The sequence below is a fragment of the Delphinapterus leucas genome, chromosome 16 (genome assembly GCF_059928025.1).
Source record: "Delphinapterus leucas isolate spDelLeu-1000000601 "Yukka" chromosome 16, BTC_Dleu_Yukka2, whole genome shotgun sequence".
NCBI classification, from domain to species: domain Eukaryota; kingdom Metazoa; phylum Chordata; class Mammalia; order Artiodactyla; family Monodontidae; genus Delphinapterus; species Delphinapterus leucas.
Window position 1 is genome coordinate 13,842,716 of NC_143144.1, and position 16,688 is coordinate 13,859,403.

Genomic DNA, 16,688 nt, shown 5'->3' on the forward strand with positions numbered 1-16,688 from the left:
TCCCTCTGATCCAATAATTTCCGCTCCCAGGAGTCTCTCCTGAGGAAATAATCAGAGGTGTAGAGTAGCAATATGCATAATATTGACAAGGTTGAAAGCAAGCAAAACTCTAATAATAAAATGATAAATTGAATTATAGTGTACACTGTGGTGAATGTTGTGTGTCAAGAGGAAAGTGTTCATGAAATGGAAATAAATACAACAGTGTAAATGTAGAGGTAAATGTGAAGTTAAAAAATGGTAAATGGTGTATATATATTTTAGATATTTTAATGCTATAATAGCTAGTGTTTTTATGTACCCTTTTGTTTGTGCAAGGTACTGTGCTGTTTTTTATACACGTTAACTCATTTAATCCTGTAACAACCTTTGAGGAGGGTGCTATTATTACCCCTGTTTTACAGATGAGGAGACAGCTGTGCATGGATGAGTGCCCCTCCCCTAATGCACAGCTGGCCAGGATGGGGCCAGGAGCCCAGGCAGTGTGGCTCCATAGTCTCCACTCTGTTATATTAATTCATCAAATAGTGAACGTCCATTCTATGCCAGCCATTATTCACCGCTGTAACCCCAGCACGTAGAACCATACAGACGTGATTGTTGTTCACAAGAATCTTTAGTCTGGTAGGAAAAGACAGAAAATAAAATCAATTAACAAATACCATGCAGATCATTAAAACAGGCTGCGTTGTGAAGAGTGATTAGGTGGTATCTGTGTTGCGTTGGGTCAGAAAGGCCTCTCTGAGATGGGGCTGTTGGAGGGGCTTCCGAATGAAAGGAAGGAACCTGCTATACAGTGACTGGGGAAGGCAGTGCCAGGCAGAAAGACAGCTAGTAGATTTCCCAAGGTGGCTGGAGCACAGGGGGCGAGCGGGCACAGAGCTGGGCCAGGTCATGTAGAGCTTGCTATACCCCTGTAAGGGGTTTGAATTTTATGTAAGTGTGATAGAAAGCCTTGGGAGTTTTGGTTCTTTGGAGAATGGATTGTGTGTGGCTCTAGCTGCAAGTAGCCAGTTAGGCTTTTGCAGTAGACCAGGGGCGGTGCTGTGGCTTGGGTGAGGATGGTGATTGTGGAGAAAGGTTTGGCTATGATTTAGAGACAGAACTGACAGAGCTTGCTGGTAGATTAGATGTGGGGAGTGAGGGAAAGACAGGAGTGGCAAGAGGAGAGATCAGGACTTCAATTTGAGCATGGTAGGTGTGTGTTGGTTATCAGACGTCCAAGGGAAAATGCCAAGTTGCCAGGGGGATTCGTGGACCTGCCGTCTGTGAGCATCTGAGGGCTGGAGATGTAGGTTATGTGTGGATAGCTGCATCTCCCACATGCTTAGGAGAAAGAGTAAAATGCAGTAAAATATTAACAATCAGGGATTGTAGACAATATGAGTTTCCTTCTACTTTTCCTCAGTGAAAATGTGCTGATTTAAAAATCAAACAAAACCAATGACTCTTTTCCCCAAGTCTGATAATATTTGAAGAATTTTTAAAGAAACTAAAGTTATAAATTAAGTCATAATATTTATAAAATCAGAATTGGCCTGGGGTAGAAATGTCAGAGTGGATGTTTTAATACTTTGCACCAGGATTATATATATTATATATTTTTGACAAAGGAGATAAGAATATTAGAGCCCACTCTTGGTTTTGCCACAAAACTTATGCCTTTATAAATTTATTTATTCATTTAACAAGTATTTATTGAAAGCCTATCCTGTGCCTTGCATTGTTCTAGGTACTAGGGATATAGCAGTGAGCAAAATTAATAGCTAGCAAAATTAACAAAAAGTCCTGCCCTCAGGAAGAAGCCTTCCGCCCCCCCACCAAATGTTAAAGAAAAATTTGTATTTCATTTATTAGCTCCTACTTGAGCCAAGTCCTCAGTACTGCCTGGTTCATTCTGTTTTCCAGAGTGGTTCTCCCATTCTGCACAGCAGCTTTTTCAGACTGTCCCACTCTTCTCAAAAGCTGCCTCCTCTACAGACCTGTATGTTCCTATATTCCTGCTATCTGCAAGAATTTCCAGTCTGTGGTTGCCCTACAGATCACTGAAATTCATCGTGTGCAGAACCTAGCTCCACATCATCCATCTCTGGGCTGGTCCTCCCCCGCCCCCAGCCCCGTGCTCCTGCTCTTGTGGGGGAGGTACTGTCACATACCCATTGTCAGGACCACAGTCTGCTGTCATCCTTGGATGATCCTTCTGTCTCATCCCCTGCTCCTGCCCATTGAGTCACTTGCTGACTTCTGTCAATTCTGTGTCCTAAATCTTTTCTACATCCATCAAATTTTTTTTCTTTCTGGACATACCATGACAGTCTATACCACCAGCCTCTTATCCCCAGATTATAACTGTTGCCTCTTAACCAGCCTCACTGCCTCCATTCTTGCCTTCTTACCTCTTCTCTCTCCTTATCTCTTCTCCCTTATCATCCAGAATGATCTTCCAAAAACATCATCTGATCACATTACTCCTTTTGCTCCTACTCTTCAGAGAACCCCCATTACCATTAGGATAAAGCCCAAACCATGTGACCAGGCACACGTAGTTCTCTCTGATGTGGCCCTGCTGATCCCTCTAGGCCAGGGGTCAGCAGTCTGTAGCCTGCAGGCCAGATCTGGCCTGCTGCCTAGTTTTGAATGGCCCATGAGTTAAGAATGGTTGAAAAGTATTTTTAAAAGGATAATATTTCATGGCACATGAAAATTATATGAAATTCAAATTTCAGTGGCCTTAAAGTTTTTTGGAACACAACGTGTTCATTTGATTATTTAATTGTTAATGACTGCTTTCACACTACAGTGACAGAGTTGAGTAGTTGAGACGGAGATTCTATGTTCTGCAGAGCCTAAAATATTTACTGTCCAGTTCTCTATAAAAGTTTCCTGAGCCCTGCTCCACATTTATGGGCACCTCTACTCCTGACCCCAGTGTTTAGTCCCACCATCTTTCACGCACAGTGCTCTCTTCCATCACAGGCCTTTGAGTAAACTGTTCCTTTGCCTGGAACTTTCTCCCAGCACATCTTTCACTTAACTAACTCCTACTTATCTCTCAGATCCCAGCTCTAACTTCATTTCTTGGAGGAAGCTGTCTCAGAATGCTGCAGCTTGGGTGAGGTGCCTGTCTCTCTCCTCTCTGTCACCCTCCTCACATCCATATCCTCATTTCCCTCCTTACCCAACTCAGACTCCATGGTCAGCTGTTATCCACAGCCTCTTTTTTGCCATGCACTCACCTCCTTCATCCCTCACTCCTTCCAGTGTTTTCTCTTAGAACCCTAACCTGGTTAAGGACAACTCTGTCAACCCGGCCCCAGAGCAGCAGAATGTGGAGAGTGAGAGACACACAGTCCCACTACACAGCATAGCTTTAAACGTGACCACAGGCCTCAGGAGTCCCAGACTGCCCTGAAATCCTGTGCCTACCCTAGTCCACCCACTCTTTGTCCTCCAAGCCTGCCACACTATCCTTCTCACGCCTCCCAGCAGCCCTCACCACTCCTCACTCTCCACGTATCTGTTTCATTTAGAAAAGAGAAGCAGTCGGATGTTCACTTCCTTATTCTCCTGTCATGAGATCCATCGGCCTCACTGGCTCTGTATCACATTCTCAGCCTCTCTCCAGTCTCAGCGGAGGAACTGCCACATTCCTTCCTAAGGCCAGCTCGTCCTTTTGTAGTGAACTACATGGAGCTCATCCCTCATGCCTAAACAAGGGTGCCCCTCAGCCATTCTTCACTCTCTCCTATCCTAACATTTTGCCTCTTCTAGATCATTGCCATAAGCCTACCAAAATACTGTAATACCACTTATGTTTGGAAAATGTAATAGCTGTTTCTTGACCTGGGGCCTCATTCTTCTTGCCCTTGTTTTCTGAGCTATTGCCACAGTTGTTTCTTTGCTGTTTCTCAAACACTCCAAGTGAGCTCCTCCCTCAGAGCCATTGTATGTGCTTCTGGAATGATCTCCACATATTTGCATAGCCCACTCCCTGATTTCAGTAGGGTCCCTGCTCAAACGTTACCTCCTCATAGAGGCTTTTTGTGGGCATTATATCTAAAATAGGCTTTCTATCTTGCTCTCTTTTTAGCCTACGGCATCTTTCTTTCCAGCATGTGTCACCACCTGAGACCTATATTTATTTACTGGTTATTTTCCCATCAAAATGGAGGCTCTGTGGTAGCAGGGATTTTGTCACCTCTGTTCCCTGCTGGGTCCCAGCTCCCAAAACCAAGTCCAACAGATTAAACACTTGTTGAATGTATGAATTTTAAAAGGAGGTTTATCAAGCTTCAACTTTTACTTCATTCTGCAGGCGCAGTGTCATCAAAGCTCTGATTTTCTTTTTCTTTCTCTGCTTGGACTTCAGTGGTGACTGCTCCATTTTAAAACTGGTTTCCCTCATGGTGGGAAAGGACTGCAGCAGTTCCAAACTTCTCATCTATACCCTACACCAGGGGTTGACACACTTATTCTGTAAAGAGCCACATAGAAAATATTTTAGGTTTTGCAGACCATACAGTCCCTGTTCCAACTATTTAATAACTCTGCCATTGTACCACAAAAATACCCATAGACAATTTGTAAACAAATGAGTGTGGCTTTGTTCCAATACAGTTATTTGCAAAGCCAGGTGGTAGTTGCTTACTCCTGCCCTACACCATCCAAAGAGAGCGAGTGTCTTTTCTAGTAGCTCTCAGAAGAATGAGGGGGCTGTGTTTTCCAAAGTTCCCAATAGCCCTCCTGTTTTAGCATGTTGACCTGAACTTTGTCTAATGCCTAATCAGTTCCTAAGTGAGTAGGGTGAGACCATCTCACTGGTGTAGCGTGCTCACGGCCCAGTCTGACGCTGCCAGTGGAAGGAGCGTCCCTGAAACTCACGGGCTGCATGGGGCCAGGTAATTACCAGAGCAAAACTGTACACAGTTAGGAAAGCGGTAGGGGAATGGATGCTGGCCAGGCACCAAATAAGGTCTACTGTGTAGAAGTGATCAGTGTATTATGGTATGTGCTTGTGCAACTGGTGTCCTCCTTAAACAGAATGTAAGCCCCCTGAGGTCAGGCATCAAATTCTTTGATTGTTAGTAACCTCAGCTTGCACCTTGTACAAGGCTTGAACAAATTAGATTGAAAGTAGAGAACAAAAGTATGGGCACCAAGTGGGGACAGCAGGGTAGGGGGTGGGGCGGTGGTGGTGGGATAAATTGGGAGATTAGGATTGACATACACATACTAATTTGTATAAAATAGATAACTAATAAGAACCTGCTGTATAAAAAAAGTAAAATAAAACAAAATTCATAAAACAAAACAAAACAACAAAAAAGGAGTAGCAAGAATCCTATGCTCATGGGGATTACTGTATTTTTGTTGGTTTTGTAAGGATTTAGTAATATAAAGGCATCTGATCCATTATCAGTCACATAAATGCCAGGAAAAAGTATTATTTGGAAAATATTTTAATTTGTTTCATTGTTGATTGAAACTACTTCTAGTTTTTGAGGGATTAAATTGAATTTTGTTTTTTAAACTTAAGGTTCACAAAAAGGATTCTGGCTTTTGGCGAGATTTTGGCTTTGGAATGACTTGTCAGTATCGATCAGATTTCCTGACCATTGGTAAGTATACCTTACATTTAAGGATAGGACTTTAGGTATATACTGTAATATGGCATTTTTCTAAAAGGTCTCAGATGTAAATGTTTTCCTATTAAATTTTGAATGTCTGAGATTAGCTGAAGAGTCTGGAAATATGAAAGGCAAAGTGAGCTTATAATTAGTGTCTTTGAATAGAAAAATGAGGTCATAATGATAAAATAAAATACCCATATTTGCAGTTGTTTCGAGTACTCTTACAAAAGATCTGTACCTGGCTTTGGTGGTGTGCTCATGAACTGTTACAGCTAGAAATAATGTTGGGTTATCTAGTCCAAGGGCTTTCATATTTTTTACTTGGAGAGGAAACCACGGATTTCTTGAACATAATGCAAAATCCCAGTATTTAAAACAAATGGGAAAACGCCTACTCTTTCTAGCTCTCGTTGAAGTTGGAGTGGGGAACTTGGAATCACTGGCTTAGTTATCCACTCTCCTAAACCAAAGCTAACCATGAAGGATCTCATCTAAGCTACCTGCCCCACTGTACCTTTAGTCTCACCCAGCAAAAATTAAAGTATCAGAGCTTAGTTTAAGGAAGCAGGCTGAAACCTGATTCATTCATTCCATGTCTCCTGATTCATTCAGGGGCTACCTTTCCACAGCGTGTTAGAATACATGGTATATATATTTTTTAATAGAATATATTTTGTGTATTTTTTATGTCCATCTTACCTTCATTTTTATAATCAGCCATTTGTTTTGGAAATTCCTACACCTTGTCTTTTTTTTTTTTTTTTTTTGGCCATGTTGGGTCCTCGTTGCTGTGCGTGGGCTTTCTCTAGTTGCAGCGAGGAGGGGCTGCTCTTCGTTGCGGTGCACAGGCTTCTCATTGTGGTGGATTCTCTTGTTGCAGAGCACGGGCTCTAGATGCGCAGGCTTCAGTAGTTGCAGCACACGGGCTCAGTAGTTGTGGCACACGGGCTTAGTTGCTCCACGGCATGTGGGATCTTGATCAGGGCTCGAACCCATGTCCCCTGCATTGGCAGCGGATTCTTTTTTTTTTTTTTTTTTTTTGTGGTACGCGGGCCTCTCACTGCTGCGGCCTCTCCCGTTGCGGAGCACAGGCTCCGGACGCGCAGGCCCAGCGGCCATGGCCCACGGGCCCAGCCGCTCCGCGGCACGTGGGATCCCCCCGGACCGGGGCACGAACCCGCGTCCCCTGCATCGGCAGGCGGACTCCCAACCACTGCGCCACCAGGGAAGCCCGGCAGCGGATTCTTAACCACTGTGCCAGCAGGGAAGTCCTCCACCTTGTCTTTTTATCTCTGTAACAAATGATGGAAAATCAGCAAATAGTAATAAAAAAGACTATTACATGAAACCAATGCCTTTTTCCCTGATTTCTTGCTTAATAAAATAGTAAGGATACATCACTGCCTTCTGACCTCTGTTATTTCTCACTGCTCCTTTCTCATTGTTTTTTCCTTGTATTTCTATTAGATACATGTTGGAGCAGTTAATGGTGTCCCACATTTCTCTGAGACTGTTCATTTTTCTTCATTCTTTTCCTCTTTGTATTGCATAATCTCAATTGATCTATCTTCAGGTTCACTGATTCTTCTTTTGTTAGTTCAGATCTACTGTTGAGCTGCTCTAGTGAATTTTTCATTTGAGTTATTGTGCTTTTTAACTCTAGAATCTCATTTCTATCTCTTTATTAATACTCTCTTCTTGATGAGACGTTGTCATCTTACTTTGTTACTTCTTTAAGCATGATTTCTTTTAATTCTTCGAACATATTTATAATGGTTGTTTTGAAATCTGCTAAAACTGACATCTGGGCACTCTCACAGGCAGTTTCTGTTGCCTGCTTTTCTTTTGGTATATGGGTCACACTTTTCAGTATTCTTTCAATACTTTTTTGAAAACTGGACGTTTTAGATAATATTTTGTGTTGATTCTAGATATTGACTCCCCCTGCCTCCAGGGCTTGTATTTTGTTTTGACTTTGCTTATTCATTTATTAATTGACTTGGCTTTACTATTTTAGTGAATTCTGTCTCCCTACCCTCTGCCTACCAACAATATGAAGCTTCTCACGTCTCTCATCAGGGCATGTTGCACAGCCATCCTGGGATGACGTTGGATTTAGCGGGGCTCTCTTTGACTGTCTCTTTCCATGCCTGTTGATGTCACTCCTACCTATTAGGTTGCACTAATTTGCTCTGATTTGACAGTGCTCTGGGACATAAATTGCTCCGTAGTCTGAACCAATTAAATCGAACCCTTTTGCAGGGTAGTTTTTGGGGCAAGGTTTTGAGATTTGCTTGGACCCAAGGAGGGCTGTGCACATGGCCTGATGTCTCCCTGCCTTAGCTGTCTCTTGGCCTGCCTCGTTCTGGTAAACTGGCTGGCCTACATTTTAGCTTGTTCTAATGGGGCTACCAGCCTCCTCTTAATTGTTTACCACCAAATCTCCAGTATTTTCAAGAGCCCCCTTAGGCCTGAACTTCTGCACATTCTCTTTTAAATAAAGTCAGTTCCTTTGGGAAAAGCTCTGGAGCATTTGTTCTTATGGACTGCTGCTTCCCCTGAGCCTCTGCTCCAGACCTGGGGGTGGAGATAGTGGCACACTTCTCTCAGAGGGACACCCCTGCTTTATGAGCAGGACATTAGGTGGCAGCAGAAGGGACTACTCCCTCTTGGAGAGCCTCTACCCTATGAATGTGGGCTGGGTGAGAAAAGGAGCCCCTGCCCTCTCAGCAGCACTTGTTTGCAGTTTAGCCTCTTTCATTTGGAGCTTCTGTTCTTGTCCCTCTTTCCTGTCCTTCTGGTATTCCCATTATACATATGTTACACCTTTTGTAGTTGTCCCATAGTTCTTGGATATTCTGTTCTGTGTTTTCTTTTCTTCCCCTCCCCACCCCCCACCCCCAGTCTTCTTTCTCTTTGCTTTTCAGTCTTAGAAGTCTCTATTCACCTGTTCTCAAGTTCAGAGATTCTTTCCTCAGCCAAGTCCAGTCTACTAGTGAGCCCCTCAAAGGTATTCTTCATTTCTGTTACATTGCTTTTTATCTTTAGCATTTCTTTGTGATTCTTTCCTAGGATCTCTATCTCTCTGCTTACATTAACCACCTGTTCTTGCATGTTGTCTGCTTTTTCCATTAGAGCACTTAGCATATTAATTATAGTCATTTTAAATTCACAGTCCTTTAGTTCCAACATCCCTGCCATATCTGAGTCTGGTTCTGATGTTTGCTCTTTCTTTCTGATACTGACCAGGGTTCTTAGCCTTCCCCAATCAATAGAAATTGACTAGAGGCCAGACAAGAAATTCATGCAAGGCTTTATTGGGGCCCCTGCTGCAGCAGCCGGGCAGTGAGAACAAACGACAGGTTCCCTTGCTTGCTCACTCGCTGAGGCAGGGCGAGCTTGTTCCTTACACGGGGTGGGGGTAGGCGTGTGTCCAGGGGTCGGAGCAGAGGGGTGGCTTAGATGGTCTGCCCACCCCTTGGTGGGGTTGAGTGCAGGGGGCGTGCGCAGTTCCCTGCTTTTGCTCCTGACACCCAGTTTTTGCTCCAGGCTCTTTAGAAGTGGCAGTTGGGTTTTTCGATCTTTTGTATCTTTCTATCCATAATTTGCCCCAACTGCGCATTCATGCAGTTATTTTTTGTCCCATACGGTTTCTTTGTATTTTGTTGCTTCGAGGAGAGGTGTGCCCAGGTGTAAGCACTGCAGCAAAGGGTCCCGGGTCCCAGCCTGTCTCACTTCAAACTGTTTTTTGATTTTTAGTTTGCCTAATTTTTTTCCTCATAGCTGAACATGATGTACTGGGTAAAGGAAACTGCAGTAACTAGGCCTTTAGTGATGGTAAGGTGTGGGAGAAGAGGAAGAATTCTGTAGTCCTATGATAAGGTCTCAGTCCATCTTTTGTGAGCCTGGACCATGAACTTCACAATCGTTTCACAGACACAGCCCCCAATCTTAGGTGGGACAGGATGGCTAGAGTGGGCTGGAGTTGGGTATATCCCTTCCCCCAGATAGGTTAGACTCTGGTAAAATAGTTTTTCCTAAACACAGACCTTATTAAGAAGAACAAAATGCCCTGGCATATTTCAGAATGGTTACTTTCCCCTCCTTCTGAAAGTGCTAGGGGATTTTTCTCCAGTCTTCACTGTGAGAACCTGGTAGACCTAGAGGTAAAACTCACAAAAGTGTGCAGGCCTCTCTGGAATTTTCCACTCTTAGACTTTTCCACTGAGCCTCTAGCAATTCATCAATTACAGTTCAGATTTTCCTACCCCAGTACTGGTTCCCCTGGAGATTTCTACTAGTCCATTTCTTCCCTAATAGTTGTGATTCTGTCTTACCCACCTATCTGTGTCTTCACAGTTTGCCCTGTGACTTTATTTCTCTGAGGGATCTGAAAAGAGTTGTTGAGTTTTCAGTTTGTTCAACTTTTTACTTGTTGTCAGGATGGAGTGATGACTTCTAAGGTCTGTACATGCTGGACCAGAAACCGGAAGCCCTCTGTTTATTTTTATACCGTCTCCAATATTTGAGGAGCTTATTCGTATCTACAAGGGAGAAAAGCCAAGATATAATCAGACATAGCATTTGGTAAAGCTGTGACTATTTAAAGTAATATTTTTCAGAGATCTCAGGATTATTGTCATCCTATGAGAGTGAAATTAAGTGACATAGAATTATTTGACAAAAGACATAATTTGGAAACCTAGCTTTTAATTAAAGAATTAATTTTTTCTCCATTTTTAAGAATCTTTTCTAGCTTTTCAAAAAACTCAAAATAGTTTGTATTCTCCATGCTTCTTTAAAGTTAGTTCAGCTTAAACCAATTTGAAAATAGTGTGAACTCTATCTCCCTTGCTCTAAGTAAGGCTCTAAGTGACATTTACATTGCCAGGTCTACTTGATTCTCTTTAAGTTCTTAATTGAGCAGCACACACTTGACCATTTCTTTCTCAGGATGCTTTCCTCACTTCACTACTGTGATAGCACCTTCTCCAGATTTTCTCCTTCTTCTGGGGCCGCCTCTCAGTCTCTTTTGCTGACTTGTCTTTCTCTGCCTGTTTACCCTCTAGATATTGACATTTCTTAGCATTTAGACCTGGGCCCTGTTTTCCCTGTAAACTCTAGTAATTTCACCCACTTCCATGGCTTTAAATCATCTGTGTGCCCATTCTCAACTTTATGTGTCCACCTTGGCCATTTCTTCTGTTTTCCCCTCTGGAGAGTTTTCTGTGACCCAGAAGAACTTGGATCTCAAAGGATAGAAAGAAAACATAATAAAACATTAATGGTGGTGATATTGTGGGTGATTTATATTTCCTTCTCCTTTATTTGACTTTCTAGAGGTTTTCTATAGAACTCTGAAGTTTACAAAGTATTCTCAAATGTTTAATCTCATTTTGATACTCTCAACAACAGATTGTGAGCTTCTAGACGTCAGCTGGTAACTGGATTTCTAAACCAGGATGTCAGTCCTCTACTTCAGGTGTCTTTGGATTATACCGTGCCATCTCATTTGAAGCAGAATGTTTAAATGTTTATCAGGTTTGACTGTGCTCTGGCTGCCAGGCAGTTATTTAACAGTGTGAGTTTTGATCCTGCAGGTGGATTTGATATGGAAGTAAAAGGTTGGGGTGGAGAAGATGTTCATCTTTATCGAAAATACTTACATGGTGACCTGATTGTGATTCGGACTCCGGTTCCTGGTCTTTTCCACCTCTGGCACGAGAAACGCTGTGCCGATGAGTTGACACCCGAGCAGTACCGCATGTGCATCCAGTCCAAAGCCATGAACGAGGCCTCTCACTCGCACCTGGGAATGCTGGTCTTCAGGGAGGAGATAGAGACGCATCTTCACAAACAGGCATACAGGACAAATAGCGAATCTGTTGGTTAATGTCATCAGTGACACATTAGTCTGAACCACAAACCAGCACTATTTAGCCTTAATTCCAATTCCAGATGCAGTGCCTCTTTCAGAGAAGACATGCTTATCTTTTGTGTTCTTGCTGACATTACTTTAGCAATTTAACTTAGTGTGAGAAGAAAAAGCAAGTTGTGCAATGCAAAGTCTCTGTTTTGTGAGTATACTTCACTATGGAATCATTGACAAATCAAAATCTGGTATTTGTTCTAAGAGTAGCTTTGAGTTAGTTTTACCCGGCTTCATGTTCTGATGTGTATCCTGGTTGCGTCTGGGCTGAGGGATGGAATGTGTTGTGCTGAAGGTGGGTCGGGAGCATCCTGTTCCCAAAGAGAGGACGGAGTGTTATGGATGGAGTGTGTGGATAAGGGCTCTTCACCTACCGACCACTGAGTCAACCTACTTGGTTTTAAATTAAGATCTTTGGGCAGTTGCTTAAAGGATCCTTTTTCACTGAAGCAGAGAATAATTAAATGACACATCTAAAATCCCCAACTAATCAAGAGAAGGCAGAGACAAAAATCCCTCAACTTTGTGTTGTTGCCTAGCCCCCTCAATGTCTGTTTTTAAACAAATGGGTAATAGTAGAAAATACTAAGGTTATAATCTGTGGCTTGATTAAAATTATAATGTGTTACAAATTTAGCATCATGTTCAGGATTAGGAGTCAAAGTTGCTGTAGACTGTTTTGAACAAACAGAAATAAACATGGAAACGTCTTTAACAGAACAGTTAATTATGCTGGAGTATAGGACACTAGGGGTGTCTGGGACATCAGTTTACATGAGCCAGGGCTCTATCAGGGCCTTCTTGTGGTGGTTCAGAATAGATGAACATAGCATGGTGTCGTGTGTTTTTGGCTTTGTATTGTCTTATGTAGCATGGATCCATATGTATGTATTATCCTTTTTTTCTAATATGTTAATTAAGCTACATCTGTGTTATTATAATACTTTGAGTTGAGGAGGAGTTTCACTGAAGGAAGAAAAACCAAACAATTTAATGAGGTATACCATAAGATCATACTGATTTGAGAAAAGGGGAGGAGGGGAAGGTTGTCTAAATGGAAATCTGAATTACAGAATATTTTAGAGAAATATATAACTTGCAGATAGAATGATGTTTTAATTGAGGTGTAAATTATATTAAGGAGACAGGATGAGTAAGAAATTATATTCAGATATGACTGTACTGTGTTATTTATCACACATGGATCTTTTACCATATGGTCAATTGCTAGATCCACAAATTGGAGATATGGTGAAAGGCATGCATAGATTTTTGAACCTTTGGCTTTTAAAAGGGCCCTATATTGAATTCTTTCTATTTGTATAGAAACCCCTGAAAATTCATAGAAGACAAATCATTACTCTTTTTTCTCAGTAAATCATATCATCTGAAATATTATAAATCCCAAATTTCTTGGTGCTACATGAATTCAATTTTATAATAACTCTTACTAAATATTCTTACAAGTTTTTAGTTGGGGTAGCATTTAGGCTTAGTTTTTTAAGATGTGTAAAATGTTCTCTGCAAAATTGTTCAGGCCATTGTCTCCTTTCATATACAGTTATTTATTGTGAAGACCAGTGAATTAAGGTATTTAAAGTGAGAGAACCTAATTATTTGCAAAAGTGAGTTGTAGCTGGTTTTTTGACAGAATCAAATGATTTTTTTCCTTTTTTAAAAAAAAAAAAAGCTTTTCATTTAAAGATGGAAGCTAAGCAATGGAAACATTACTCTGTTTTTGACAGTAAAAGGTACCAATAAAGTATTTTATTACCGAAAGTTAAATGAAAACGTGATGTTAATTTCTTTCTGTTGTAAAATATCATAAATACAGAAAAGTGTATGACATGTAAATGTGTACTTTAAAGAATAATAAAGTCAACGCTAGTGCACCAGCTATTCAGGTTAGGATATAGAACATTACCAGTGAAAGGTCTCTGTGTGCCCTTTCTCGATCACATACCCTCACCTCACTCTCTCCATAATAGTCACTATCCTGATTTTTGTGATAGTTTTTCACTCATTTTTCTTCACAGTTTTCCCAACTATGTATGTATCTCTACCCAATGACTATTTTGCCTGTTTTGAATTTGTATGCATATTATTTCATTATACTCTAACTTTCAGTATTTTGTTTTTGAGGTTCACTCATGTTAATCTCAAAATTAATTCATTTTCATTACTGACTAGTATTCCACTGAATGAAAATACTGTAGTATTATTCTACTGTTGATAGATATTTGGATCATTCATCATTTTTTTGTTGTTTGCTTATTTGCTTTTGCTATCACAAGCAATGTTGTCATGAATACTGCTGTGCGTGTCTCTTAGGAGTGTGCGAGAATTTCTCTAGGAGTAATGATGCTAAGTCATCGGTTGTGTGTACGTTCAACTTACTCTCCGAAGTGGACCACCTCCAGCACTGTAAGAGATTCACTTTGCATCCCTGGCAATACTTAATTTTGTCAGGCTTATTAATTCTTGCTGATCTAGTGGGCTTTAGGCATGAATTGTAATTATAATTTTCATTTCCAGTCTTTTTGCCCATTATTATAAGTTCATAGGAATTCTTCACATATTCTGGGTACCAATTCTTGTTGGTTAAATGTTTACAAGTAACTTCTCCCAGGATGTGGCTTGTCTTTTCCCATTGTTGATGGTACTTTTTGATGAATAAAAATTAACTTTAATGTGTTCAATTAATCTTTTTCCTTTATGTTTTCTTTTTATTACTGATTTATGACCTCATAATAGAGAAGGGTATCTTAAAGCTATTGTTCTGTATTATCTTCTAAATACCTCATACGTAGCTTTGCTTTTTCCCAGTCATAAAAGTGGAAGAGGTTTTGTGTATTATGTGACGTAAGGATTGCATTTCACTTTTTTCCAGCGTCGCCTTACTATGAAGTCCATATTTTACCCACAGATCTGCAAAACCACTCTCATCCATCAGATGTCATACACACACAGGTCTGCTCCTGAGCTCTCATCTGTTCAGCAGATTAGGCTGTCTCTCACCACGTTATCACATCACAGTCTAATATTACTGTAACATTATAGGAGTTGATAATTTCTGAGAATTAATCCGCTTACCTTGTTCTTGAAAATTGTCATGGCTGTTTGCAGCCTTTGTACTTTCATATAAGTTTTAGAATAAGCTTGTTAACTTTAATGAAAACTTGTGAATTTTTATTAGAATCTCATTGAATCTATAAGGTCACTTTGGGGAAAACGTACATCTTTATCATACAGAGCCCTCTGATCCTTGAACATGACATTATCTATTTTGGTCTTTATTGTCTTTCAATTAAGTTTTATACTTTTTCACACAGTGGATTTTCGTGTATTATTTTCTTAGATTTTTTTTTCTAGGTAGTTTGCATTTTTTATGCCATTGTAACTATCTTTTATTTATTTTTATTGTCTATTGCTGGTGTTTAGAAATCAGACTGATTTTTGTGTGTTAATTTTTGTGTTCAGTTGCCTTGCTGAGCACAATTGTAATAATGTATTTCTAGTTTCTTTCGCATTTTTCTGTTATCTATGAGTAGTAGAAGTTTTGTTTCTTATCAATTTTTATATCTTTATTTTTCTTGTCTTACTGTGCTTGTTAGGATTTGTTGTGCAGTGTTGACTGGAGTGATAGCAGAGGACTTCCTGCCCATATTTCTTATTTCAAGGGAGACATTCTCAGTGTTTCATCAGTAAGTATGGTATTTGCTATAGGTGTTTTTATAAATACCCTTTATTAAGTTAATAAAGTTACCTTCTATTATTACTTGGCAAGTTTTTATCATGCTTGAGAGCATTTATCAAATGTTTTTACTATATCTTTTGAGATAATTATATGATTTTTTCCCATCTTTAATATGTTAAATTGATGAATTAGGTTAATTGTCTGAAGTACCCTTGCATTCTTGGGGTCAGTGCCAATCTGTCATGATATGTTATATTATCCTTATACATTGCTGGATTCGGTTTGCATGCATACACAAACACATATTTACATATTTGTATATATTTGTGGGGGGGTGTGTATATTATATATGTACTTTTTTCAGGTGTTTTTCATCTGTGTTCATGAGTAAGATTGCCTGTGTATATACTTCCTTTCTCACCCTTGGGCTTTTCTATTAAGGTTTTACTAGCTTATAAAATAAGTTACAGGTGTTCCTTTGTACTCTGTTTCTAGAAAAGTTTTGTAAGACTGTAATTATTTCTTCCTTGAATATTTGACAAAACTTCCTGAAAGCCACCTGGGCCTGAACTTTTCTATATACTAAGATTGCTGATCACTGGTTCAATTTATTTAATGATTGTGGAACTGTTCAGATTTTCTGTTTCTTCTAGTCAGTTTCGATTGAGTTCTTTTAGGTAAGGTGCTGTTTTCTAGGAATTTATCCTGATAAATTTGAAATTTTAGATGAAATGTACAAAGTTGTTTGCCATTTCCTCTTGTTATCTGTGTAATATGTATGTGATCTATAGGGATAGCTTCTTTCTCATTCCTGATACTGTTTATTTGTGCTTTTCTTTTTTCTTGAATAGTCTTGCCAGGTGTTGGCAAATTTTTCTCAGTCCTTCCAAATAACTGACCCCCTGCCAGCCACATATGAGAGACCCAGTTGCTTCACATTCTCCCCAGCACAGTATTTTCAGCGTTTTTAATTCAGACTCTTTAATTTCTGTTGGGTGTGTACAGTTATCTCCTTTTGAGTTTAGTGTAGTTTATCATCAGGGAAATGATGTTGAGTATCTTTGCATATGCTTATTGGCCATTTGGATATCTTGTTTGTGAAATGCCTATTCCATTTTTTTGCCCTTTTTCTTTAATTGGCTTTTTTTAAAATTGATGTGTAGGAGTTACTTATATATGCTGGATATGAGTCTTTTGTCAGATTTACATATTGCAAATATCTTCTCCCAGGCAGGGGACTGTTCTTCATTCTCTTAATGTTATCTGTTAATAAGCAAAAGTTCTTAGTTTTAATAAAGTCCAGTTGATCGGTTTTCTTTCTTTTATGGCTAGTGGTTTTGGTGTCCAGTTTTAAAAACCTTTCCTACTCCAAAGTAAAGAAGAAACATTCATGTTTTCTTTTAAATGCTTTATTGTATTGCCTTTCATATTT

At 40.0% G+C, this 16,688-nt stretch overlaps 1 protein-coding gene across 14 annotated transcripts in view; it reads left to right on the forward strand.

The window, feature by feature from the left end:
- Window positions 1-16,688, forward strand: part of CSGALNACT2 (chondroitin sulfate N-acetylgalactosaminyltransferase 2) — a 56,578-nt gene that overhangs the window by 35,656 nt on the left and 4,234 nt on the right. For 7 of the 14 annotated variants that reach the window (XR_016388039.1, XR_016388036.1, XR_016388038.1 and 4 more), the window contains 2 exons: window positions 5,537-5,618; window positions 15,174-15,263. Coding sequence is in view for 7 of the 14 variants with exons in the window: in XM_022553263.2 (XP_022408971.1) it covers window positions 5,537-5,618; window positions 11,231-11,523 (375 nt within the window). In the remaining 7 variants the exon portion in view is untranslated. Of the gene's footprint in view, window positions 1-5,536; window positions 5,619-11,230; window positions 14,263-15,173; window positions 15,264-16,688 lie in introns of those variants that run through there. The other 7 variants (XM_022553263.2, XM_089897490.1, XM_089897494.1 and 4 more) reach the window with 2 other exon arrangements.